At 32.9% G+C, this 27617-nt stretch overlaps 1 protein-coding gene across 2 annotated transcripts in view; it reads left to right on the forward strand.

The window, feature by feature from the left end:
* Positions 1–27617, forward strand: part of LOC126974668 (facilitated trehalose transporter Tret1-2 homolog) — a 55037-nt gene that overhangs the window by 23540 nt on the left and 3880 nt on the right. The window contains exons 1-3 of one of the 2 annotated variants that reach the window (XM_050822217.1): positions 2704–2803; positions 13280–13513; positions 24003–24138. In XM_050822217.1, coding sequence (XP_050678174.1) covers positions 2801–2803; positions 13280–13513; positions 24003–24138 — 373 coding nt within the window. In that variant the 5' untranslated portion in view covers positions 2704–2800. Of the gene's footprint in view, positions 1–2703; positions 2804–13279; positions 13514–24002; positions 24139–27617 lie in introns of those variants that run through there. The other variant, XM_050822218.1, reaches the window with a different exon arrangement.

Here is a 27617-nt window from a genome sequence, read left to right on the forward strand (position 1 = left end):
TGTCTTCATATGCGGGTTTTTACTATCATAGATACTAAATATTTTATCGTCTATTAATTAACTAGTTGCGCCCTGTGGAATCGCGATAGTAATTTTTGTTAAACAACACCTATTCTGGCTTATATATAAGAAATAGACATATATTCAGAACCTTTTTTACTAAGGGTATTATATCTTTGCAGAAAATTATATTTGTCTATTGTATATGCAGTTAGTAATTGTTGAATGCAATTACTTATTGTGACAGTAATCACGACCATCATGTTCACGAAGCATCCTTACACAAACAATGAATTCAAGCTCTTGTTTTTATGAAAATAAGGGGTGAGACGAGCAGGTTCAGCTGATGGTAATTGATACGCCGTACCCATTACAATGCAGGGCCACACAAGATTCTTGAAAAACTCAAAAATTCTGAGCGGAACTACAACTGCGCTCATCACCTTGAGACATAAGATGTTAAGTCTCATTTGCCCGGTAATTTCACTAGCTACGGCGCCCTTCAGACCGAAACACATTACTGCTTCACTGCAGAAATAGGCGCCGTTGTGGTACTCATAATCTAGCCGGCTTCCTGTGCAAACGAGCCTGCCACTGGTGAGTCTTAAGATTGATGCGTTAAATATAGGATAATTTATATTTATACAGTTAATTCTTTATTGCTTTTTATGGAATAATTTATATTATTTAAACACGACTCATAAATTGTTTGCAGCACCTTACACACTCATTTGTTATCCATATAATAGCCATTGTAAAATACTCTATTTGATTGAAAAGATTGGCCGTTGAGTTTCTTGTATGCTCTTCTTACGAGCTCAACTTTTTACGAACATATGGTAAATTCGGTGCTTTAAAAGAAATATTAATAGTGATGTTTCAACAGCGCTTAGTTTAAGCTTAGTTTTAGTTTGACGTCTGATATTCTAAAACCGAAGAACTTTGTGCCTTTCACTGTCACTTTGTTTAATCAATTAGCAATACGACTTAAAGAGCTTCCAGCTAAGAGATTACGCGCACTTTAAAGCTCATATACCAAGAAATCGCAAAAAAGCGCATAGTTGAAAGCATTTCTCGACGGTTTATATAAAGCTTAAATTTTTATAAAAAATAATTATATATGTACAGAATTCGAGAAGAAATTTCATTTTTTCATAACATTTCTATTTTTTATAGAAATTGCGAAAAAATATCACCAAAACAACCCTAACTTATACAGTTGGAGCCATCATTTAATCTAGATAAAAACTGTACGAAAAGTAATTAATTGTACACCAATACTATTTAACATGACATACTTTTGTTAGTTTTGTAAAGAAATTTGTATTATGTTTGTAATAAATTAAAAATGCTTCTCATTCTGAATTAAAACTATGGCGATCTGGTACGGGAGAGGTAACCGTAGTACCGCTCGATTCCTCAAGGCCGTTGGCTCGGTCCCCAGCCTTAAAGGCCCGCAACGCATCTCTTGACACCAGTTGTTGCGGATGTCCATGGGCGGTTCCCTCACCTCTCCCCACTACGTGAGCCTCTTGCCCATTTGCCCCCTCTTCACATAAACAAAACTTCTTCAATACTTAAAATAACGATAGTTTCTTACCATTATTTTATACAAACAACTAATCGGTTGTGTTGTGCAGGATGTATCACTTATATATCATTTCATTGATCTGATTATTGTGCCTATAGACACAAATAAAAAGTTTTGGACTAGATTTGAAAACAATTTGTATACGTAATTACTTATAATTGGTCCTAACCAGTGTATTTCAATCGCGACCCCTAAGGGGGTAGTGAAGCCTTATTTTTGAGGTCGCCGGCAGAAGAAAAAATGCAAGGTAGTCTACAAAAAAAACAGGATTTTAGTAAGAAGATTGGACTTACTTACCACAAGTTGCACAAACCGTTAAGTTAATGTTTCATTAAATATAATACCGTCTTTAAACTTTCTTTTTCATTTTGACAGTCAAAGATAGCATGTGATATAATGAAACATTAACTTTAAGAATGTTTTCTGCAACAAACGGTTAATTTTCTAAAATTTGTCAATTCTGGCACATTTTTTGAAATCAAATTATTTTCAAATCGAAGTTTTTTTCTCCTTGCACAAGTATCAAGTGGCGAATGGTGATAATAACTTTAGAGCTTCCCTTGCCAGCTAATTCTTATTCAAATTATAAATTATTTTTCTGACTAACAAGAGGGTCGCCACAATTTTTCAACCTGTAATGGGGTCGCGATATAAGTAAGATTGAAAAACACTGTTCTAAACTAAACCAGTGGGAGGCTCCTTTGCACGGGAAGCCGGCTAGATTATGGGTACCACAACGGCGCCTATTTCTGCCGTGAAGAGTAATGTGTAAGTATTACTGTGTTTCGGTCTTAAGGGCGCCGTAGCTAGTGAAACTACTGGGCAAATGAGACTTAACATCTTATGTCTCAAGGTGACGAGCGCAATTGTAGTGCCGCTCAGAATATTTGGGTTTTTCACGAATAGTGAGCTTAATGTAATGTAATGGGCGTATCAATTACCATCAGCTGAACGTCCTTCTCGTCTCATCCCTTATTTTTACACAAAAAAACCAATAAACGCGCAGACAGACGTACACAATAACCAATAAATAGCCTTATTACGTCACCACACGTGGTTTTATATCAACAAAGATCGGTATAACTTGAGATAGGAGTTAGTTCATATTCAATAGGCACTTGACAGAACAGTTGAGTGCGGACTCTATAGTATTCAAACGTGGAGTGCGTATTGTGATTTTGTGATTGTTTTCGGAAGTAAAACTTAAAAATGGTACGTTTTTTTTTAATTTATCCTGTTATTGTTATAAAATATAATAATTAATGGGCGTATAATTTGTTATTCCATTTATAATTAGTCCAGGAACGAATCGTTTTTAATATTAATTATTGAGTGTTGGTAAAAGTAAAAATATTATAATACAATTTAATAATTAAATTATGGTAATATTTTTATTTGATAGTAAGTGGTTATTTATGATTTTATTTATAATTTAGTTACATAATTTACAATTTATTTCCATAATTCGAACAATAACAATTTAAATAATATATTTCTTATTAATTTCTAATAGTTTTGTTTGAGCGAAAGCTATTGATCCCTTTTTAACTGCCATTTTTTCTTATTCAAAATTATGGTTATTTGTGGAATTTGTTTGACGTCAAAATTTATTACCTCCTTGAATATATATGCTCAAAGATAGGCTCACACCAGAAACTCAGCAGGATTATAAAAGATAATTTAATCTTTATTAGTTACATAACTGAATTTACTATGTATTAATAAGATAATGTCTTTTTTAAATATTGGGCTTAGCTTTTATATAAATTCTCGTGTCATGGTGTTAAACATTGAACCCCTCCGAAACGGCTTGACCGATTCTCACGAAATTTTGAGTGCATATTGGGTAGGTCTGAGAATCGGATAACATCTATTTATCATCCCCCTAAATGTTAAGGGTTGACCACACGATTTTTTTTTTAATTTTTTGAATTTTTTTTTTAAATTTGATTGATTATGAGTCAGCATTAAAAAATACATACAACTTCACCCATCTACGATCAACAGTTACTTTTGTATCGCGATTTTAATATCGGCAATACAACGTTTGCTGGGTCAGCTAGTATATATATACATACATATATATATATATATATATATATATATATATATGTATATATATATATATGTGTATATATGGACGCATTTTTATACGGACCATTCGGTCGTGATGTTAAGTGATCACCACCACCCCTATTCTCTTGCAAAGAGGAGGAATTACAGGAGCGTTGCCAGCCTAAATTTCCCAGTGAAAGGCATTCTCCAGAGTTTTTATATGCTTCTTCCAATGTCAAAGCCCCATTACGAACTGACGTACCTTCATGACGCTTACCAAGTGTTGTTGTAATATTTTGTATTTACTAGTGGGAGGTTCTTTTGCACAGGATGCCGGCTAGTTTATGGGTACCACAACGGCGCCTAATTCTGCCGTGAAGCTTTTTTTTCGAGAGGAGTAAAATACATTTACGTATTGAAGACCCCGAAACGGGGCCCATATGTCGGGCTCGGGTGTAAACACCCCCTGCCGAATAAAAACGTCCTCTGTGCTGATAGCCCTGAAGGCTTTTACAGCGAAGCCGGGCGGGGGCCTTGGATGCCGTGTAGCAATAATGTGTAAGCATTATTGTGTTTCGGTCTGAAGAGCACCGTAGTTAGTGAAATTGAGCAAATGAGACTTAACATTATGTCGCAAGAAGTTTTTCAAGAATCCAAAGCTACATTTTAATGGGCAGGGGGTATCAATTACCATTACTTGAACGGTATGCTCATCTTATTTTTTTTTTTATACAAAAATTCTAATAGTCATTCCTTATCTATATCTATATATATATAAATGAATTGCTGTTCGTTAGTCTCGCTAAAACTCGAGAACGGCTGGACCGATTTGGCTAATTTTGGTCTTGAATTATTTGTGGAAGTCCAGGGAAGGTTTGAAAGGTGAATAAATGGGAAAATGCTGCTTAATTAAATAAAAACAAATTTGTTTTTCCTTTTTTGTGTCCATACATAATTTCTATGCGAGAATTTATTGACGTACGGTTTGACAGTTCTGCTGTGAAACAATTTCATTACGACAGCAGGGTGCATATTTTATGAAGTAATTTTTGATGTTATGATATATTATTGACAAATTCATATAAAAACATTATTTTATTTATTATATACAGAACAACGTCTGTCGGGTCAGCTAGTCGTAAATAAATATAAAATTTCTATACTATTCTATTATATTATTATAAAAGAGGTTTTACTCCATCGCAGTTTCTCTTGAGTTTCTCTTCAACACTACGTCTAATGATGAGTTGCATATTTAGCTAATGGCAATTTCAAGAAAATTGGCTTTAATTGTGCGATAGTTACAGCTTTTTACACAAATCCAAAAAACGTACTAGAATTTTATTTTCTATAATTTAATCGACACAATTTTACACAAATATTCTTGACTCAAACGAGGCATAATTTACTAGTGGGAAGCTCCTTTCCACCGGATGCCGGCTGGATTATGTGTACCACAACGGCGCCTTTTTCTGCTGTGAAGTAAACATTATTGTGTTTCGGTCTGAATCGCGCCGTAGTTTGTGAAAGTACTGGGCAAATGAGACTTGACATCTTATGTCTCAAGGTGACGAGAGCAATTGCAGTGCCGCTCAGATTTTCTTCAAGAAGCCTGAGCGGTACTGTATTGTAATGCGCAGGGCGTATCAATTATAACCTACTGAACGTCCTGCTCGTCCCGTCAGTTATTAAAAAAAAGGCATAGCCCGTATTATTACAAGAAAATGATATATTTAATACAATACACTTACATAAACGTACATAAATACAAAAAAAAACATCCATTACTCGGAAACAAACATCCCTATTGATCATAAAACTGTTTGCATCTACCGGAATTCGAACCCGGGGCTTCTAGTAAGCATAATAAAATTATTCCATTATATTAATTTTAACTTTCAACCATTATAAATAAAATAATAAATTTATTTTCAATCAAAGCCTGTTTTTTAGTTTTCTTTTAACTATTTTTATTCTCAATTAAATTTACAAATCATTTTTATTACAATATATGCAAAGTAATGCAACAAAAATAATCAAACATCAAATACTAAATGACTTACACGAGTTTTAAAAAACATCCGAAATTAATAAGTAAATCAAAACACAAGAGTTTTTCAGTACATACATACAGATAATGGTTAAGATGCGAATAAAGTTTGAAAAACAAAATTTTTATGAACTATGCGGGATTCGAACCCACGACCGCCGGCGTTCCGTGCCGGTGCTCTAACCAACTGAGCCAACCGTTCGATATTGTTTAGATTTACAAGACCGACATCTCAAGTCAATTTCCTAATATGCAAATATTGGGGTTGAGCTGATTATCATAACTGTAAAGTAGATCCTGTAGATGAAGCCACAACCTGAGAGTTGAACAAAGCAAACAGAATTTTATAACGAGGCGGTACTCAAACGATTAGCTCAGTTGGTTAGAGCACCGGCACGGAACGCCGGCGGTCGTGGGTTCGAATCCCGCATCGTTCATAAAAATTTTGTTTTTCAAACTTTATTTGTGTATTAATCCTAGAAGTGAGGGTTATCACTTTAAAAACAACATGATGGTTAAGATAATAGAAAAATCATCTTTCACATTTTCATCAATAAAAAAATTATTACAGAATTGATTATCGATATGATATAATTGGAATCCTTTTGAATCATTGAATTAATTTGTGCAATGGTTTCATCACGAAGGTCAAAGTTATTTTTTTTTAATTAGATGTATTGTCTTTTATCCAGTTCTATTGTATTTTATGTAAGTCATTGACGATCTGCACATGCGCATGCGCATTTGCTTATTGAATATCATAAGTAATTCGTTATTTATCGAAGTATATTAAGACTTTAGAAAATATAATCAATTTTACTCAAATTAAAAAATCTTTGTATTTCAAATATGTTACGCGATGTCTTATGCCCCCTTCTAGAACCTAAAGCAAATTCATTGATACCTTGAGTGATAAAGTTGAGAGTAATATATAACAATTTAGATTTCTGTAATTTTTATTCAAAAAAGGATATGATATCACTTATTGAAAGTCAACATTAAAATAATAAATTCTTTTATATAAAAAGAGCGACATCTCAAGTGAATTTCCTAATGATACCATTTCGAAATAAGAAATTGTTTAGATTTGAAAGAGCGACATCTCAAGTCAATTTCCTAATGATACCATTTCAAAATAAAAAATTGTTTAGATTTGAAAGAGCGACATCTAAAGTAAATTTCTTAATATGCAATTATTGGGGTTGAGCAGGTTATCAACTATAAAGTAGATCCTGTAGATGGAGCCACAATCTGAGAGTTGAACAAGACATACCAAGACTTACGAACCATTCGAACGGCTATAATTAAACCCAGAAGTGAGGGTTATCAGTCAAAATAACAAGTTGTTAAAACAATTATTGCAAAATCAACTCTAAGAAAGTATTGTAATGTTTTTCACCTTTAATACGTCAATTAGTCTTACTCTGGGGTATCTATAGATAACATTTCATAAACAAATATTATGTTATAATTGCGTTAAGTCAAGCAAATAATTTCATCATTTAATGAAAAGACAATGAATCGCACGACAGGCCGCAGATTTTTAGGTTATCGAGAGTGACGTCATAAGTTCACAAGTCCCTGATAATGAATTTGTATCACACAAGCTCATAGCGCCAGTATGACAGTTAAATAACACCGCAATAATACCTTTTTAGGTGGAAAATATGTTCTACAGACTATCAATCTTAATATATAAAAATTACGTGACACGTTGTTTGTCCGCGATGGACTCTTAAACTAATGAACGGATTTTAATGGGGATTACTTCATGGAGTGCCGTTTGGTCCAACTTGAGTGATATGATAGGTTTTATATCGATTTGGGACCCATAATTATTTTTATTTTCAATATTTGTTATGTATGGACATATTTTCTATGAGAGAATTTAGTGACGCACGGTTTGACAGTTCCGCTGTGAAACAATATCATTATAAAAACAGGGAGCATTTTTTACGAAATAATTCTTGATGTTTTGAAATATTATTGGCAAATTCCTATATAAAGGTATTTTTTTATTATCTACAGAACAACGTCTGTCTGGGAAGCTAGTAATAATATATAATAAAAACATAACTTTACAGCAACTTGTTCCCGGAGTCACCTTTTAGGCAAATAGTACCTGTACCAGGTGGCTCCGCTCTTACATTAAGGCAATGGGTTCGAGTGAATTTCATCGTCATTATCATCAGCCGGAAGATGTCCACTGCTGGACAAAGGGCTCCCCTAACTAGCATACGATCGCGCTCGCTGCCCTCATCCAACGTTTTCCGGCGATCTTGACCAGATCGTAGGTCCATCTTGTGGGCGGCCTACCAACTATGCGTCTTCTGGTACGTGGTCGTCATTCGAAGACCTTACTGCGCCAACGGCCATCTGTCCGTCGAACTATGTGCCCTGCTCATTGCCAATTCAGTTTCGCAATCATTTGGGCTATGTTGTTAACTTTCGTTATTAGATAAGTTTTATTGATATGCTAGTTAAATAATAACAAAGTTATGAAATTAATAAAAAAAAATCAATTTAAATATTTGGAAAGTTTTTTGAATACTTTAACAATGCAGCGACCTTAGAATAAAGATCGGTCTCCGCTGCACTGCAATTAGATACCAAAGGAGTAGCCGCAAAGTGCGCCAAATACTACGCCCAAGTGGGCGTATTCGAGCCAATCTTGTTACGTTAGATTTACTACAGTTTATGTAACACAAGTTGTGATCCGGCAAACGTTGTTTTGCCATTTAAACAAAGTACCTCACGCCCGCTAATTGTGTGAATTGCCGTGAACGCAATATCATTGACTGAATTTTTGTATTGCGTAGTTACAGGTATTTCGAAGTAAAAAAATATAGGTTCCTCATAAGTAATTACTTACCAACATATCATACAATAAAACCTTCTCAAAACACGCAGCATCTAATGGTATAAGTATTATTCCGATCGGTTCAATAGTTTTCGCTGTATACCTGAAAAACAAACCGGTTCTGCGTTTAAAAGATTAATAAATTATGTATTTAATTGCGTAAGATTAGAAAAAACTAGAAGTAAAATAACAAAATGATTCATAACATATCGTTGATTGGTAAGTCACTTAAGGCCATGTTTAAACAGTGCGTTTGCGTGAAAAATGTTATAGATTACAATATAATTATTTTATTAATGTATTCTGTTGCTTCCTCAATGAGTCGTCTTGCACTGTACAGCCTTATATAATATTTATTTATTTAATTCGAAAAATAAGTAGGTAGTTTTATGTCGATACGATCAGTGGTTTAGGCTTGATTGAGACTCAAAGACCATTTTCATTATATATATATATAGATAGATTGGTATTGTTAAAAATACATTCTCTTTTGTATTTCAGATATCTATTGGCATAGATAAATTACAGCGTTATTGTTTTAAGATTGTTATTATGAAAGACACATAAATACAATTGATTAAGATATTTCTTATAAGTGGTAATTATTTAGTAAGTCTTATAATTAACTTAATTTCGATTCGAAACATAGATATTCCAATATTTTTAGGACCATAAGTACGAGACGAGCAGGATGTTCAGCTAATGGGAATTGATACGCTACGATACAGATTTTAAGTCTCATTTGCCCAGTAATTTCGCTAGCTACAATCTGAAGGGCGCCCCTTCAGACCGAAACACAATAATGTTTACACATTACTGCTTCACAGCAGAAATAGGCGCCGTTGTGGTACCCATAAATAATCTCGTATGGATTTTTTTTACATTACAAAAATGTTTTTTTTGTATTTCGCTATTATTGAAAATTGTTTTAAATATATAATTATTTTATTTTGTAAAAACTCAATAATTAAAATCGATATTTTGTATACATACCAAATAATACTTAAAAAAAAGTTGATTTGTAAATTACCAGTAATTTCGACTAACATCAGAGCCTTATAGTGAGTTTAAAACCTTATTGAATAATATCAATAGAACAATTATAAAATTCTACAGTTTTAATCGTTTGTTCGATATTAATTGATGATTTAACAATGAAGCTACTATATAAATACCTACAAAACTTAAATCTTATAACTATATTTACAATACTATTACATTAAATTTAAACTATCATTTCGGGGAAGCGTACCAAGAATACTGGCAGCATTTCCGCGTTGGATTACTAGGCTGATCCGTTAACCGAGATAGCTGCCAGCGCTAGGGTTTCCAGTAGCCCGGGTGCTATCCCAAGAAATCGCCAAAAGTGAATAGATGAAACTATTTCTTGTCTTGACGGTTGAAATAATTATATATTTACAGAATATGGGAAGAATTTTTTCATAAGTATATTTCAATTTTTTATAGACAAGAAAAAATCAGCATAATACCTCTTTTAATACTATAATATCATTGCTAAATACACCTATATTTTAAGGAGCCATGCTAATCATTCAATCTAGATAAAAATTGTACGAAAATTTATTAATTGTACACCAATAACTATTCAACATGACATGGTTTTGTAAAGAAAATTATATTATGTTTGTAATAAATTAAAAATGCTTCTAATTCTGAATTAAAACTATGGCAATCTTGTACGAGAGAGGTAACCTAGCACCGCTCGATTTCTCAAGGCCGTTGGCTCGGTCCCCAGCCTTAACGCGCGTTGATAGTACTTTGTACATTCTCCACGCCTCTGGGCCCCACGGGCCAAGTGTCTCGACACCAAACAATAGTATTATCAACGAGCAAAAAAAAAACATTTTTACTTTCATTATTTGTTTCAATCTTAATCAAATGATTAAGATTGAAACAAATAATTTGTAAATAATGTTAATTTTAATAGGTGTTCTCCGCTATTTATTATCTCCAAAAAATTTTTCATTAATAAATGCACTATATTTAATTCTAAAAATTTTTTACTTTAAAGTAACTATTGTAAGCAATGTTTGTTGTTCAAAAAAATAATAATAATTAAAAAGTATTTGTATTTTATCGTAAAAATAATCATTACTGGGCAAACGCTACTAAAACTATTGATAGCTTAACAAAGGCTCTATTATATATTAATAATTGAAGCGAAGAAGATAATTAGTTAATGATAATTTTTAAATAAAAATACAAAAATAAATAATAATATCAAATGCCATTCAAATATTGAAAGTATATACCCAATGTAGGAAGGAATGTATGATAATTTTAACATGTATATAGAATGTCAATATATATACAGACAAAACCAGCTCATTATTTGAACAGTGCTTACTTCATGAATTATTAACTCGTTGGTACGATTCTATTCATGGAAATATTGACAGGTAGACTTTGCCCGCAAAAAAACGATGTATGGATAAGTCTATTCGACAAAGTGAATACGTCATCAAAGCAATGTTACTAAATAATAGTTTAAAAAAACTAAAAAACACGTTCTTTATAGAAACAGAACTAAAAAAATAATTACTTTTTAATTTGGTTTATTTATCATAGCTTGTTTTTTTTTTTAATTTAAAAACTATTAATCATTGTTCTAATCAACTATTAATTCCCTGATAACTATTCATAGAAAAATAAAGAAAAGTCATTCAAAGAATTTAATTTGCATTAAAAATTCTGTTTGGTTTTCGAAAATTTCCCTAATATTAGATAAATCGATTAAAGATTATGGTTGAAATTTAAAATTAACATCAATTCCAGCCTTATCGAAGATAGATGAAAATTATATAAGCAAACAAAAAACTTTATTTAATTTTTTCCAAATTAAAAAATGGAATAACTCTATCAAATTAATATATTGTCATTGGTCCTCGCTAAATCTACAAAGTTTGAATGAAATCCGGCCGTTTAGAGTGGGTCAAAATCGCGCCGAAAGGAGTCGGTTACAAATAAACATACACACAGGTGAAGCTGATACATGTTTTTCTATTTTGATACAGTAATAATATTTGCAAGTATCAAATCTATACTAATATTATAAAGCTGCAGTGTTTGTTTGTTTGTTTGAACGCGCTAATCTCTGGTACTACTGGTCCGATTTGAATGATTCTTTCAGTGCTGGGTAGTCCATTTATCGAGGAAGGCTATAGGCTATGTTTTTTTTTTTCAAAATTAGGGATCCGTAATAAAATTGCTATTTTGTAACACAAGGTGTAAAATCGAAAACCTATTTTTACGTGCGCTGCAAAAACTATTGACAATAGAACAAAATGATATACAGGCTATAATAAAGGCAATATTTTATTACTTATAAAACTATCGCGTGAATTATACTTTATATGGCAAAACAACGTTTGCCGGGTCAGCTAGTCTTAATATATATAAATTACGTGACACGTTGTTTGTACGCGATGGACTCCTAAGCTAATGATCGGATTTAAATGGGGATTACTTCATGGAGTGCAGTTTAGTCCAACTTGAGAGATGGGATACTTTTTATTTCGATTTGGGACCCATATATTTTTATTTCCAATATTTGTTTTGTATGGACATATTTTCTGTGTGAAAATTTATTGTCGCAACAGGAGCATACTTTAAGAAAAAACTCTTGATGTTATGAAAATTTATTGACAAATTCATAAAAAAACAATATTTTTTTATTATTATGTACAGAACATCGTCTGTAGGATCAGCTAGTTATGTATAAATTAAACAGAATGCTTTCTCTGACTGAATGCGTATCCTTAGTCCACTCAAACCGATTTTACCGAGCATCACATTAAAGACATTTAAAGAGAATAGACCGACAATACAAACTATTTATTCAAACAAAACAATGCCTAGAGGTATTTTATTTTATTTAAACCGCGGAACCGACGTGATCCACAAAGATTCGTTCTACAGACTGTTCGGAAAATTACTCAATATAATAAAAGTTGTGTATGTACTTGTGTTTGTGTTTTTAATAAGCTATCGAGAAGCATTTACAATTTAAATTCTAGATTATTTGACAATAACCTATATAGTTGGCTAATTGTTTGTTTTATGAAAATAAGGGACGAGACGAGCCGGACGTTCAGCTGATGGTAATTGATACTGATACGTGCTGCTAGGGATAGTGCTAGCAAAACATTGCAGCTCATTATTATAATATTTTAACACCATGATATACTATGATTTGATTGCAAATTAATATATTATTAGATACTACTAGACTAATAGAAAAATTAAAAGAAATAAACATTTTTAATGTTGCATCTCAATATTTATTATGTAATATTATGTATGTTCATAGGCACATAGAACAAACATAAATTTGTAATTCCTACTACTGGGTTAGATCGAGTTAGTAAGTCTTTTGTTGAGCTATGTTTATTCTTTTCCAACATGATCCTAGAAATTTTACTTAACAAATATGTTGAGAAACGTTTGTGTTTTAAAGATAAGTATAGGATAAATTAATTATAATAAATAAGAAAAAGAAGCCCGCTGAATTTCAAGCGCCTGTTCTTCTCACGTCTGAGGCATACTCTTTCAAATGGGTGTTTTGAAGTTTACCATCACGCTTTGCCAGCATGGTCGGCTATAAACTACAGAATCAAAAAAGGGCTTGAACCTAGATCCCCTTAAACTAAACATCCCCTGTAATCTAAGACTAAAAAAAGTTAAATATTATTCTCTGTTTCAGACAAGCATGAGCGGAGATAAAGCTGAAACAGAAGAAACCATAGCTGAAGAACAAAAAGAAGAAGAACAGACGCACACAGAAGCAAATGGACGAATTACTGATAATACTGAAAAGTCTAATTATGTTCAGAATATAATCCATTCAGAACTATCATTGAACAACAAAGTGATGAGAGACGATATGCTGTTGCCAGATTCAAAAACTGTGGCAAAATTTTCACCGATATGGAAACAGGTATGGCTTAAAATATTTTCAAACTGGTTCACGTTTAAACTCTATTATTATGCTAATAACGGACGAGACGAGCAGGACGTTCATCTGATGGTAATTGATACGACCTGCCCTTTACAATACAGTGCTGCTCAGGATTCTAGAAATTCTGAGCGGCACCACAATTGCGCTCGTCATCTTGAGACATAAGACATCTTATTCGCCCAGTAATTTCACTAGCTACGGCGCCCTTCAGACACTAAAACACAATATTATTGTAACCTCTTTAGTTTTTTTTCTTTATCCGTCTTAAACTGCCACGCTTATTCAAGCGTAGCCATCTTTTTCTCTACTCCCATAATGCATCAGAGATTTATTATATATATCATCCTCATTCCGTTACAAAACTACCTTAAAATTGCATTGAATTTTTTTCCATATTAGGTTATTGAACGTCCGCCGAAAAATTTAGAAACATTATAAAAAGTTTGTATATACTTATGTATGCAGGCAACAGCAATATGCTTCTTTGGCGTAACCATCCAGAATCCATAAAAAAATATACGTAAAATAGGACATTTTTAGAAAGAACAATTATTGTTATAAAGAAGATATTAAATACAACCAAATAATAATATTATTATACCGCATAATTTAGTTAAGGCTAGGGACCAAACCAACGGCCTTGACGAATCGAGCGGTGCTAGGTTATCTCTCGTACAAGATCGCCATACTTTTAATTCAGAATTAGAAGCATTTTAAATTTTTTACAAACAATTTTTATCAACATTGAATGATTAGCATGGCTCAAACTGTAAAAGTTAGGTGTTTTTTTGCACTGTCTATATAGAATAGAAATATAATGAAAAAATGAATTTTCTTCTCATATTCTGTAGATATCTAATCTATCTAGACTAATATTATAAAGCTGCAGTGTTTGTTTGTTTGAACGCGTTAATCTCTGGTACTACTGGTCCGATTTGAATGATTATTTCAGTGTTGGGTAGTCCATTTATCGAGGAAGGCTATAGGCTATGTTTATTTTTTTTCAAAATTAGGGATCCGTAATAAAATTGCTATTTTGTAACACAAGGTGTAAAATCGAAAACCTATTTTTGCGTGCGCTGCAAAAACTATTGTCAATAGAACAAAATGATGTACAATATATATATAGGCAATATTTTATTACTTATAAAACTATCGCGTGAATTATACTTTATATGGCAAAACAACGTTTGCCGGGTCAGCTAGTATAATATAAGCTTTAAACCGTCGAGAAATGGTGAACTATGCGCTATTTTGGCGATTTCTTGGGATAGAAAGAAGGCTTAACTTACGTTTTTAAACACCATTAAATCATTTTCATACAATAAGAAAGAATTGTTCTTTTTTGCTTTAAAACTTATACATATTGAAATTTATTTACTTCTCGTCCATTGGTTCAGTAGACATTTGAGTTACAAGAGATTTATGTTATATCATCATAAGCTATGAAACAAATTACCAGTCATAATATTATTAATTATTAATTTTTAATAATTATTATTTTTTTACTAGTCCGTGAATGTCAGGGTGTAGAATTTTCGTGTAAATTCACTCCAATTATAATCGAAAATTGTTATGAATCTGCATTTGATAAACGATGACATATTCCGTAAATTTAGCTTAGTTAAATAAAGTGATTAAATTTAAAGTGTAAATTTAATTGCTCAAAGATAATTTATATCGATGTGATTGACCTGAGTATTTGATGCTTCATTGACAAGGCCAGTAGATATGCAAAAACTTTAATGAATGGTGAGAAACTTGTCTGAGGTGTGACCATACATAAGATTTATATGTTTATATAAATATCCCTACTAATAGTATAAATGTGAATGTAAGTTTATTTGTTGTTTCACATCTCAACCACTGAACCGATTTTGATGAAATTTACTACAGAGATAGACAAGAGCTTGGGAAAGGACATAGGCTACCTTTTATCGCGAATAAAAGGCTTGGGGTGATTGAAATAGGGGGTGAGTCACTATCGAAGATAGCACCATGAAACTTTTAAAAATTTGTTCCAGCGTTTTTCAAATTTAGACCTGTGTGGGGTGAAAAAGGGGGATGAAAGTGCTATAGTTGGTAGCTTATAAAAATATATAAATAACCACAGCTGTTTGTAGTGTATTATTTGCAAAGCGAGTATATTAAAAAATAAAATATGCTGTCCAAAGTAACTATTGTACGCGCACGAAGTTGCGGTTAAACCTAGAATAAATATAAACAATTTGTTATGTTTTTAAAGTGATAACCCACTTCTGGGATTAATACACAAATAAAAACAAAATGAATCCCAGAAGTGAGGGTTATCACTTTAAAAACATAACAAATTGTTTAGATTTACAAGAGCGACATCTCAATTTCCTAATATGCAAATATTGGGGTTGAGCAGGTTACCAACTGTAAAGTAGATCCTGTAGATGAAGCCACAACCTGAGAGTTGAACAAAGCTTACAAGATTTTATGACGATACGTCACTCAGTTGGGAGGGCACTCGCACAGAACGCGAGAGGTCGTGGGTTTGAGTCCCGCATCGTTCATTAAAACTTTGTTTTCAAATTTTATTTGTGTTGAATAAATATTGAGCACACTAGAAGATTTGCAATCATGGTTGGTAGGATTTGGTCGTAGACTTGATTTTCTATATTATGCCGTAGACTTGGATAACGTTTGAAAACCGAATCTGTGAGACTCTGATTGACTTTATAGAGAACTTTATATTTGTCTTTGCTCTACCTTAAATCAATATTTTAGTGTTTTTGCTGACATAAGTACGTTATATGTATATATATTGCTATGGGGCAACGCTGCCGATATTAATACAATATTTGTGCTGCAGAAGAGGGCTATTCGCGTTATTTATAACTTAGGTCCTAAAGAATCATTGAGAGCAAAATTCAAAGAAATTAACATCTTGACTGTTGCTTCTCAATATATTCTTGATAATGGTAGAATGTTCATAGGCACATAAGTGAATTTGCCAGAAACTGTCATAACCATAATGTTGATAAACTGATGATGCCTACTACTCAGCTAAGTCGAGTTAGTAAGTCAAAAGACTTACTAACTAAGCATGTACATCGCCCCACTTTTGTGGGGCGATGTACATGCTTTTACAACAAGATCCCAGAAAATGTTCAAAATAAAAGTATTACGTTATTCAAAAGAATGTTAAAAAACGTTTGTGTGGTAAAGGTTACTATAACATAAATTACTTTCTTAATGATACCACAGATTGGGAATGGAGTGACCGCCCTCAGGCTATTAAATAAGAAGTTTAATTGTACAATATTACTTTGTAAACATATTTATTCGATGAAAAAAAAAGCCCGCTGAGTAGGTTGCGCCCATTCTTCTCAAGTCTGAGGCATTCATTTTGGAATGGGTGGTAGTTTTTTGACTTTCAATAAGTGATGTCACATCCTATTTTGAATAACAATATTTGAATTTGAATTTGAAAGTTTCCCTTCATAAAGACGCAACAGTTTTTTACTCCTATCATTATCGCCGATCTGGCTTTTTTATGGAATAGATAAAGATAACTGAAAACACCTTAATTATTAAATAATTTGTGACCTTTTTAATGTCATCAAATTCAGCAACTTACAAAATACCTATAGCTCGTACATACAGCTAAAGAGATTTTTTTTAAATACAATATGCGATAATACTCTTTCCCTGACCTATTAAATTATAGATAATAATAAAAGTAAATAAGTATAATAGTATTTTATTAATATTAAAGTTAAAGGTTTATTAAATTAAATTTTTAGTTATTTGATACTTTTCAGTTATTGAAGTAATTTTTTTTAAACGTAGTTTTTTTTTTTATTTTTTCTTTTTAGTGTCAGTTAATAATTATAATATCTAATCAACCTGAATGAAAACTCCTAAAAAAGCCGTACACAAAAAACAATTATATCATCGAGGTAAACAAAGATTTTCATTAAATGAAAACTACTGGGCCAAACTATTTAAAATTTTTATGGGACCAAATGGCATCTATTCTGCATCGAACTAAAGAAAAATTATTCGGATCATAAATCTCAGAGTAATCGGTGCATATACATAAAAAAAGTACCGATCGAATTGATAGGCTCCTCTTTTTTGATGTCGGTTAAAAATAAACATTGTCTATGCTTAGGAAGTATTGCACTAAGTCTAAAGTTTGGTTCATTAAGTCCTTTCATTACTTCAGTTTGTGATAACAAGTAATTGCAACAATCATTAGCCCAGATTCCTTCTTGGCTTTGTTATTCTAATCAATGCTCTGTACGAGCCATTTGAAAAACCCTTGGTTTAACTTGCTTTAACTAATTAAAATTTTTTATATGTGAAGATACACTTAATAAGTCAGTCTTCTGACTTCTCATTCATTCAATACTGAATCGACAGATGGTCTAGCCATACTGAAACAAAGAAAAAAATATTAAAATAATTTTCTATTGCAAATAATTTTTAAATTTTTAAATAGTTTGGCCCAGTTGTTTTCATTTTATGAAAATTTTTGTTTACCTCGATGGTATAATTTTTTTTTGTGTACGGTTTTTTAGGAGTTTTCATTCAGGCTGATTAGATATTATAATTATTAACTGACACAATAGTAAAAAATAAAAAAAACTGACTTCAAGAACTGAAAAGTATCAAATAACTAAAAATTTAATTTAATAAACCTTTAACTTTAATATTAATAAAATACTATTATACTTATTTACTTTTATTATTATAATTTAATAGGTCAGGGAAAGAGCTGCATTATCGCATATTGTATGAAATAAAATTCTCTTTAGCTGTATGTATATGTACTATATTTTGTAAGCGGCTCATTTTCATGACATTAAAAAGGTCACACATTAGTTAATAATTATGGTGTTTTGAGTTATCTTTCTCTATTCCATAAAAAAGTCAGATGACTCGCCGATAATGATAGGAGTAAAAAACTGTTGCGTCTTTATGAAGAGAAACTTTGATAATGTATTTATTTCAGCAAAAGCACTAAATTATTGATTTAAGATAGAGCAAAGACAAATATAAAGTTCTCTATAAAGTCAATCAGAGTCTCACAGATTCGGTTTCCAAACTTTACATTTATTACTATTACAGTGCGTTAGTTTAATACATAAATATAAAACAATTTAAAATATAAAAAGCTTATTTGAAGTGGTCTCCATTGGCTAAAATTCATTTAAAAGTTTAGGCCAGTTATCAATAGAAGCACGCACTCTTTCCATGGTAAATATCTTCACTGCCAGTCGTACGGATTGTTTTAGGGACTCCAAATTATCGTGGCGTTTAGAGCAAGCCGTACTCTCTAAAATTGACCATAAATCATCATCCAGCTAATGAAGATTGGGACTAGAAGACGGCCAGTCTGCAGCTCTGATGAAGTCCGAAAAGTTCGTATCCAATCAAGACTGTTTAGACCGAGTTTGATGACCCGGCGCCAAGTCTTGCTGGAAGGACCATTCTTGGTTATTGAACATGGCTTCACTAACTTCTCAAGAACGGTATCTTGGCCGATGTTTTGATACTTTTTTCACAAAAGTATGGCTCAGTCACTCCTTCATAGCCAATACCCCACCAAACCATCAGTGAAGTCGGATAGTGCCCACGTTGCAGTCTGTCGACTTATCGGGAAGCTTCCTTAGAGCTTTGAGCATAAATGCGGTCATTTTGTTTGTTAAAATGTCGCTCAATTGTAAAAAAATCTCATTCGTAAGCTAATTAATCTGTGACTTGCGTACCGCTTCAGTAGTTATTTCGATTTTACCAACCTATTATTTTTTAAATTATTTGTTAAGAAATGACAAGTACGTCTCTTATGGGCTGCAAGTCCGAAGTCATCTATTAAAATACGCGACATGGTTCGACTAGGTGCTATCTTCATCTCCCGAGATAAAATCTTTTGCTTTCGGACAGGATTTCTTCGAATTCTTTCCCTTAATGCTTTGAAATGACATGAAATTTATTCATTTTGAAATTAAAGGAGATTGAAACGCTTCCAAACATTCCTGGGCCCAGGTGATAATAAGATGAAAGTAGCACCATTTAAAAGATAACATTTAAATAATCCATAATTGAAAATTTAGCAAGATTTGTCAATCTAGGAGCTGAGTAATCAAAGATATAAAAATGAGGTTATGTCTTAAACTATGAGTTGACAGCTCATCTATAGTAGGTTTATTAAATGCCTAGCTGCTGAGGATTTATCACATACTTATATTAGATGGGTAGCAACCTTGTTTATTTTAGATAAAAAATAACTACCTCCGTATACCTATCTGCAACGACATTTTTTGCATTATTATATAAGACAATTGGTAATTAGATATAATATAGTATACATAAATAAAAAGATAGTTTTATTTGCTCAGATAAGACTAATATATACTCATTAGCTCACACATGAACTGTAAAACAGTTAACAGACTGCTAGAGACAACTTTTCTTGGAATTCAATTGGGTAGGTAGTTAACAAGTCGGTAACTCAACGAATACAACAAGAAACGAAGTGACAATGACGAAGAAACGAAAATATGATCTGTCAGACTGTCATTGTCAAAGTGAAGTTAGCGTTGAGGAACAAGGATTTCACTAGTATCGACTTTTTATATAAATCGATTATTGATAGTAAAATAATTGCTCAGTTCTGTTTTATACTGAGAAAATAATATATTTTATTCTTAATATTATGGTCATTCGAACACAAACTATGCACCTAACTAATATTATTGAAATTAAACAACTGGATCTAAATTTTAATCGATTAAATATTCATTCAATTACATTTTTATCGATTTTCTTTATTTTAATGTTTTTTCGGCTTGTAGATTGCAAAATGAGCTAGTTTTTTGTATTTTACATCAGAAAAATATACCCGTTTTTTTTTAAAAGTATATTTCAACTTGTTAACCATCAGGCCCAAAAGTCCCGTTCTCCTTTATGAACTGAAATTAATTTATATGCAAGAAACATTGTACTTAAGAAGTTAACATAATATTGTTGATAATCTAATATGTTTCGTCAATTGCAATTGCACATTCAAATTGACCACCTATAATTAGCCCGGTACATAAACATTTTACTAATACCAAGCGTATGGAGAGTTTTAAAAATTGTATTTGGCTCCACACCTACGTTGTGTAATGCAATCACAACGATTCGGTTCTCTTTATCACCCCACTCTATTTTAATATACCAAAATATTGTACACTGTATTGGCGCCAAAATGAGAAAGCTCAATGAACAATCAAATAATTAAAAATGGCAGATTCCAAATTCAAATGTAACTTTATTATTTGATAATTGTCTTATATCAGCGATTGATATTACTTTATCGGCAATGAAACTATACACTGCTTTATTAGTTTCCTGTATTGTTTATCTTCATTAATGCTGTAATCTAACTTAGAATGATGTTGTTGTGTCTAACATTAATGTAGGACGCAATAGGACTCTTCAATTATGCAATTATGAAAGGTCACGCGATTAATGCTATTATGCATAACAATGAGTTGGAAAATACAAGTTAAGGTCTTATCAATATTAGACTTATCTGCTTTGGAATTTATACAGCTTCTATTGTCCGACAATTTCGTGCGGGAACGTGTACAAACGGTAGCGCGGACGGGGCTAAGAAGTCAGCGGGTAGCGGGTTAAGGCAATCTCACGCGTTGCTCTTCCCCGCAACACCATCTGCTACTATAAAGATATCTTTAGTATCGCGTCCCCGCCACTTTCTGTCACCCCGTAGGACGGTCGCATACGCAGTTATTGGACTATAGACCCGCCGGGGCAGATATTTCTAATTAATTTTTGAAGTATAATGTTGTTAGCCATTAAAACCATTTATGCCTTGGCTAGTATTGGAAAAAGGGGTCTCGAAATTTCGATCGAAGAAAAGGGTTACAAATAGAGCAAAGTAATTTTTCAAATGATTATCATAAGAAGTTAGATAGTGTTATGTTTTCAGACTTCAAAAAAGGAGGAGGTTCTCAATTCGTTGGTATTATTTTATGTTTGTTAACTCAGAACTTTTGACATAATAAAATTGTCGAGATTTGAGAAAGCCAACTTATTACAACTAAACGATTATATTTTATACTGATCCTCACACTAGGCTTTGCATGAGACCATGGAGGAAACGGCTATTGACAGCAAGTTGATAACTAAAAGAAATTTATTTAACCATAAGTAAAATAACTATACATAGTAATTTCACTATTATAAATTGTATGTATATAATATAATGTTATTTTAGACACGGATCAGCCTATTGAGTATTTAATTGAAATCCAGCTTTTTATGAACGGGCGGGCTAGCTGATTGAACAAGACGACTGCAACATGTTTACAATTGAATTTGCGAAATCTCTTAATACATTACGAAATAATGATTCGTTTGCCCTTAGATTAAGGATTGGTCTCCACTGCGCTTCAACTAGATACCGCAGGCGTAGTCGCAAAGTGCGGCAACTAATACTACGCCCAAGTATTCGAGCTAGTCTCGAACAATGTGTGACATTGACGGGCCACATGATCTGTTAAACTTTGCTAATAATTGAAACTAAAATGCCGGGTTGCGTAGTAAAAAGCTATTGTTCTTAGGTGTTAATCCAAACGTGTGTCATCAATAGTATAAATTTTTATAGTTTTCTGATAATCCATTGATGGCATCTATCTTGTGGCAAGTCTTAAATGGCATGGGTACGTCATAGCTGGGTAACATAGCTCGTGGGGCATAACGGTCCCGGAATCCTGGCAGTAAGCCTGGATATAGCGAAGGCCTTTGATCGTGTATGGGACAAGGCGCTTTTGTCAAAACTTCGATCTTTTGGGCTTCCCGAGAGTTTAAGCAAGTAGACCTCCAGCTTCTTCACTGGGCGTAGCATACAGGTCGATGTCGATTGTTATTGCTCGAACCTGAAGCCCGTGAACGCTGGAATGCCCCAAGGTTGTGTACTATCTCCTACACTGTTTCTTCTGCATATCAATGATATGTTGGACACCTCCAGTTTTATTTATTTTCTAAAAGCTATCTCTTATTCAATACAATGATTTACGTTAACTATATGTCTTTGTTACATAGATAATGCTTGGTGCAGTTAAGTAGAATTCTTGATTAATTATTCGGTTAATTAATGAATTTATTTATTTACATGCCAAAACTACATAAATGAAAACTTTAAAAAAAAAAAATATATATATATGTATGTATATATAAATTCCGTTTTCAACGCAGGTATACTGGCAGGTTTAGCTCCATTCATTTGTTTTTTGATACAAGACAATAACAGCCGTTCCCAATATACTATCTAGATAGAGATAAATTACTACCTTTTAGTGTCAGTAATTAGCAGTCAATAATCTGAAACTGTCCCAATATACCCGATAAATCATTCATATCGCCTTATATTGGGACGCGTGAATTGCAATTTCCATATAAACTTTTTTTCGCTGGTAAGCTATACGTCGTTCCATTGACAGACAGCGTGCACGGATAAGGTGAGTTACCGTCGATAAGTATATTGGGACAGAAAAGTCAAGGATAATAACGATTTTAATCTCAAGAAAGAGATAGACTGAATATTGGGAACGGCCGTAAGAATAGTAATCATACGAATATCAAAAATCAAAATAAAATTGCCATATTCTTAGGATACTTAATGGCGATCAATCAAAATTCAACAAATTTAACTTCATATGAACAACACATCCAGAGTTATTAAGCAATCATGACTTGCAATTTAACTATGACATTTTGCATGAGTTATTGCTACATTAGTATGTACGTAACGGACGGGTGCTCATTTGACGAAATGGGTACGTACTTATTAAGAAATAAGTTGTGCCATTGATGAAATATTTTAATAAACCTAAGGTATATAATTTATCCCTATTCAGAGTCAAACTTATAGCTACCTATTAGTTTTCAAATAAAACTGTCCACAACCCAGAATCACCATAGTAAATATCTATTAATATTCCAATTAATAGTTCCATCCCAGAATTATAATATAACCAATTCAAATTCCAATTAAAGTGCCCATCTGAAAATAAAAAAAAAATACCTTATATTAATTGTCCAATTAAACAGAGAACGAAGAGAAAACAAAAAAAGAATGCTAGGAGACTTTCTTGCCCCGCTTCTTCTCTCTCAGAGCGCTATTTGTTTCCGAAGCGGCAGTAGTATATAGTATATTAGAAATGACATCAAAAAGAATTCTAAAGAAATCATTTTTGAGAATATAAATGCCTTTTTGCCATTTTTTGCCTTAAACTGTCTCATCCCAGAATGAACATAATAACCATCTAATAATATTCCAATTAAAGTGGCCCATTCCAGTCCATTCCATCAATATTAACCTTAACACTGCGAAGAACTTGAAAGGGTGTGTGTGAAAGTGACACACCCGCACTGGGCTTACAAGGTGCGTGCATCTATTTACCTAAATATTTAAATATTTCAGTGTCTTGCATCATTTGCAACCATTCTGCTGACTTTTACTTCCGGTCTAACTTCGGGCTACTCAGCAATCCTACTGCCGCAGCTGAGAGATACTGGAAGCAGTATACCATCAGATGAAAGCACAGCGTCGTGGATTGGTAAGATATTCCTAAATTAAAGATTTTGTTTCATTTATTTACTTTAATAAAAATGGTTGGTTGTGCTACAATTGCCTATTCTCTTTATTGTATATTTTTGTTATGGCAAACTATAGTGCAGACAGTTCCTGTAGAAAAAGAGGGATACCTAAAGACAAGTGACGCATTGGTTTTTGATTGGCTAATCTAATGCCAATTGACTCTCGCACCGGTTAATAACAAAATTTTCACCGAGCACCGAACACAGTCGCACGCATTAATAATTCATCAGTGATCAACGACCTAATCGCATCGCATCAAAGTACTCGGTGTAACACCAAGTACATTTATTTTAAAGGCAACAGATTCATTCATCTCGCTCAAAGTACAGCATTCTGATAGTATTCGCGTCCATTCATCCGCGAACAAGTCCAAACTCAATGTCTGCCTCCAGAAGAGCTTTGAACGCTGTGAGGATGCGGGGTATAGGTGGATGTGCATGTGCTACTATGCCCCTTTGCGGAACCGCAAATATTTCATGCTTACGGTTACGGAGGTATTTGTTAGGAACAAAAAATAGACACAGCTTATCACTTTTAGTTGTACCTGTTATTTTGTTCGACCTGTCTCGGTGTCAGCTTAGTTCACACTACAATTTAGGTACGAATAACGGAATTTAAGGGCATATCTGCAAATAAAAATTGTATAATATTATTCTCTTTTTTCTGGTGTAGTGTTTATGGAGAGTAATACCAAAGTAATTTCCGTAACGTTTATTTTAGCTTTTTGCCTTATTTGAAGTTATTGTTTAATTTTATACTTATTTTCTGTCCCAAAAATCTTACGCAAAAATGTTTTCCTATCTCTTTTACCTTACTTTTGGGGAATTACCCACATGGTTTCACAACGCCAATACCTTTTTAATTCATTTTGAATGTGTACCCTTAAGATAAATTTCACAAACTTAGAAACAGGTGTGTTTTATATTTAATTATATTAAGTATACATACCAACTCATTTCCATCGTTATTATTTGGGTAAAACGAATATATTGGTAGATCGCAAATGAATGTGGCCAAGGGCAATAATAATTCTTACCCATGACCCAATCTGAGCATTATTTTTGACATGATGATGATGATGGAAGCCAACTGAGCTAGTGTACTAACTATGACGTATACGCTGCGATCTATTTGTTTCAATAACAGATAAAACTCGTATTGGAGACCTTGAATTGATTGCGAGTTGTACGCAATTGAATCATTTAATAATAAATTACTGACGCAGTTTCGTATAGAACAACACTAACAACTTGTGACGTTATCACGGGGAATGCTTCCTTAAACTTTCTGGCCTGATCAATATCAGGCCATCTTGATTTGTGGCGTTCTTCCACAGCGCGGTTGTCTACTGTGATTTTCTTCCACAAGCAGACTGTAGAATGTTCCTTTCACTGTATTTAAAAATATCGTATGTAACATGTACATGTGGTAAGAAACGAACGTTTTTGACTTTATGAGCAGAAATTTGATCCCTTAAGCCGTCCAGTACTTACGTTAATTCGCTGAGTTATGATCTTTGGTAAGGTCCCTATAGAACTTGAAAAAATCTGTGGAGTATCAAGCTGCATGAGGAAAAATAAACTATATAACTGCGCCTGAACCCAATGTACTGGGATGGGACTAAGAGACAAGAACACTCAAAATAAATGAAAGACTTTGATAAATAACATGCTTATTAGGTACTTTTTCTCAATAAGGATTACTTACTATCGCAGGCTTAACCAATAAGCAATATAGGATAGAATGAAGGATTATTCAAGGATTGGCTAATAGGTTTAATTCTGCAGCATGCACTGTTAAAAAGATTAGACAATTAACTGACGTTGATACGACGCGACTAGTTTATTTAGTTATTTTCATAGTATTATGTCCTATGGTATATTGCTATGGGGCAATGCTGCCGATATCAATACCATCTTTGTGCTGCAAAAGAAGGATATTTACGCTTTTTTTATCCTAGGTTCTAAAGAATCATTGAGAGCAATATTTAAAGAAAATAAACATGTTGACTGTTGCCTCTCAATATATTCTGGATAATGTTATGTATATGCACATGGGTGAATTTGCTAGAAACTGTCATAACCATAATGTTAACACCAGGAACAAACATAAGCTTATAATGCTTCGGCTAAGTCGAGTTACTAAGTCTTTGTGGGGCGTTGCATACGCTTTTACAACAAGATCCCACAAACTGCTCAAAACAAATGTATTACGAAAATCAAAAGAATTGTTAAAAAACGTTTGTGTGGTAAAGCTTACTATAACATAAATGACTTTCTTAATGATACCACAGATTGGGAATGGAGCGACCGTCAACAGGCTAAATAATATAATAAGGCTTAAATAATAAATTTTATTGTACGATTTTACATTTTTTTTTTTATTTTTTTTTATATTTATTAATAAAAAACAAATTTTACATTGCGACCATATTTTTGTAAAAAAAGAGGCCCGCTGAATTTTGGAATGGGTGGTAGTTTTTGACTTTCAAAAAGTGATATAATAATTATCCTGTTATGATTAAAAATATTTGAATTTGAATGATCATCCCAATTGTAGGCTATGTCGGGATAAGGACGAAACACCTTTTCAAATTCTGAGTGAATGTCGTGTGCTCCACTCCAAAAGGTGGCAGTATGTAGAGGAGGACATGAAGTCCTTACAGATTTTCTAAGAACATACGAGTCATAGAAGCTATCAGCCGGAGAAGAATTTTAGAAACATCGTATGATTGGGCAAAGATTAAAATATTACCATAAAGGTATAGTTCGGCAGGACCTAAGCCCAAAATTATTTGAAAAAAAAATGATTTTGGTCACCCTTAGTGTAAATGCCATTATAATTTGGAATACCTAAAACAATGCATACTCGTAAGATTGGGATTGAAGGATTTTCCTATCTAAAAAATGAGTGTTTAAATTATTAGCGCGTACACCTTCCTTAAAGGCCGGCAACGCTCCTGTGATTCCTCTGGTGTTGCAAGAGAGTGTGGGCGGCGGTGATCATTTAACAACAGGTGACCCGTACGCTCGTTTGTCCTCCTATTCCATAAAAAAAAAATATTAATAACTGGCCTCAACATGTAATAGTTTGTATCAATGCCAAAGGAGATCATATAGCTTTATATTATTTAATTCTTTTAAATTAATGTAGTAACAGACACTACCATAATATTTTATGAAATAAAAGAATTTTTTTTCCCTACCTCCATGCAAAGCTGTCTAGTAGTGCCTGGTACGAGGGAGAAAGTGGCCGATTTTCTCACGGCAAGACGACTTTAGTCCCTCACTAAAAGCGAGCTTTTCATCCAAGTACGAAAAAAATCGTCACGTGAGATAAGTACGACATTGCCACCAGCAATTGTGTCAATATTCCGCGGGTTAGAATGACCTACTTTTCCCTAGATGCGTAATATACTATTTTCTTGTACAATACATA

Source organism: Leptidea sinapis, chromosome 33 (genome assembly GCF_905404315.1).
Source record: "Leptidea sinapis chromosome 33, ilLepSina1.1, whole genome shotgun sequence".
Taxonomy (NCBI): domain Eukaryota; kingdom Metazoa; phylum Arthropoda; class Insecta; order Lepidoptera; family Pieridae; genus Leptidea; species Leptidea sinapis.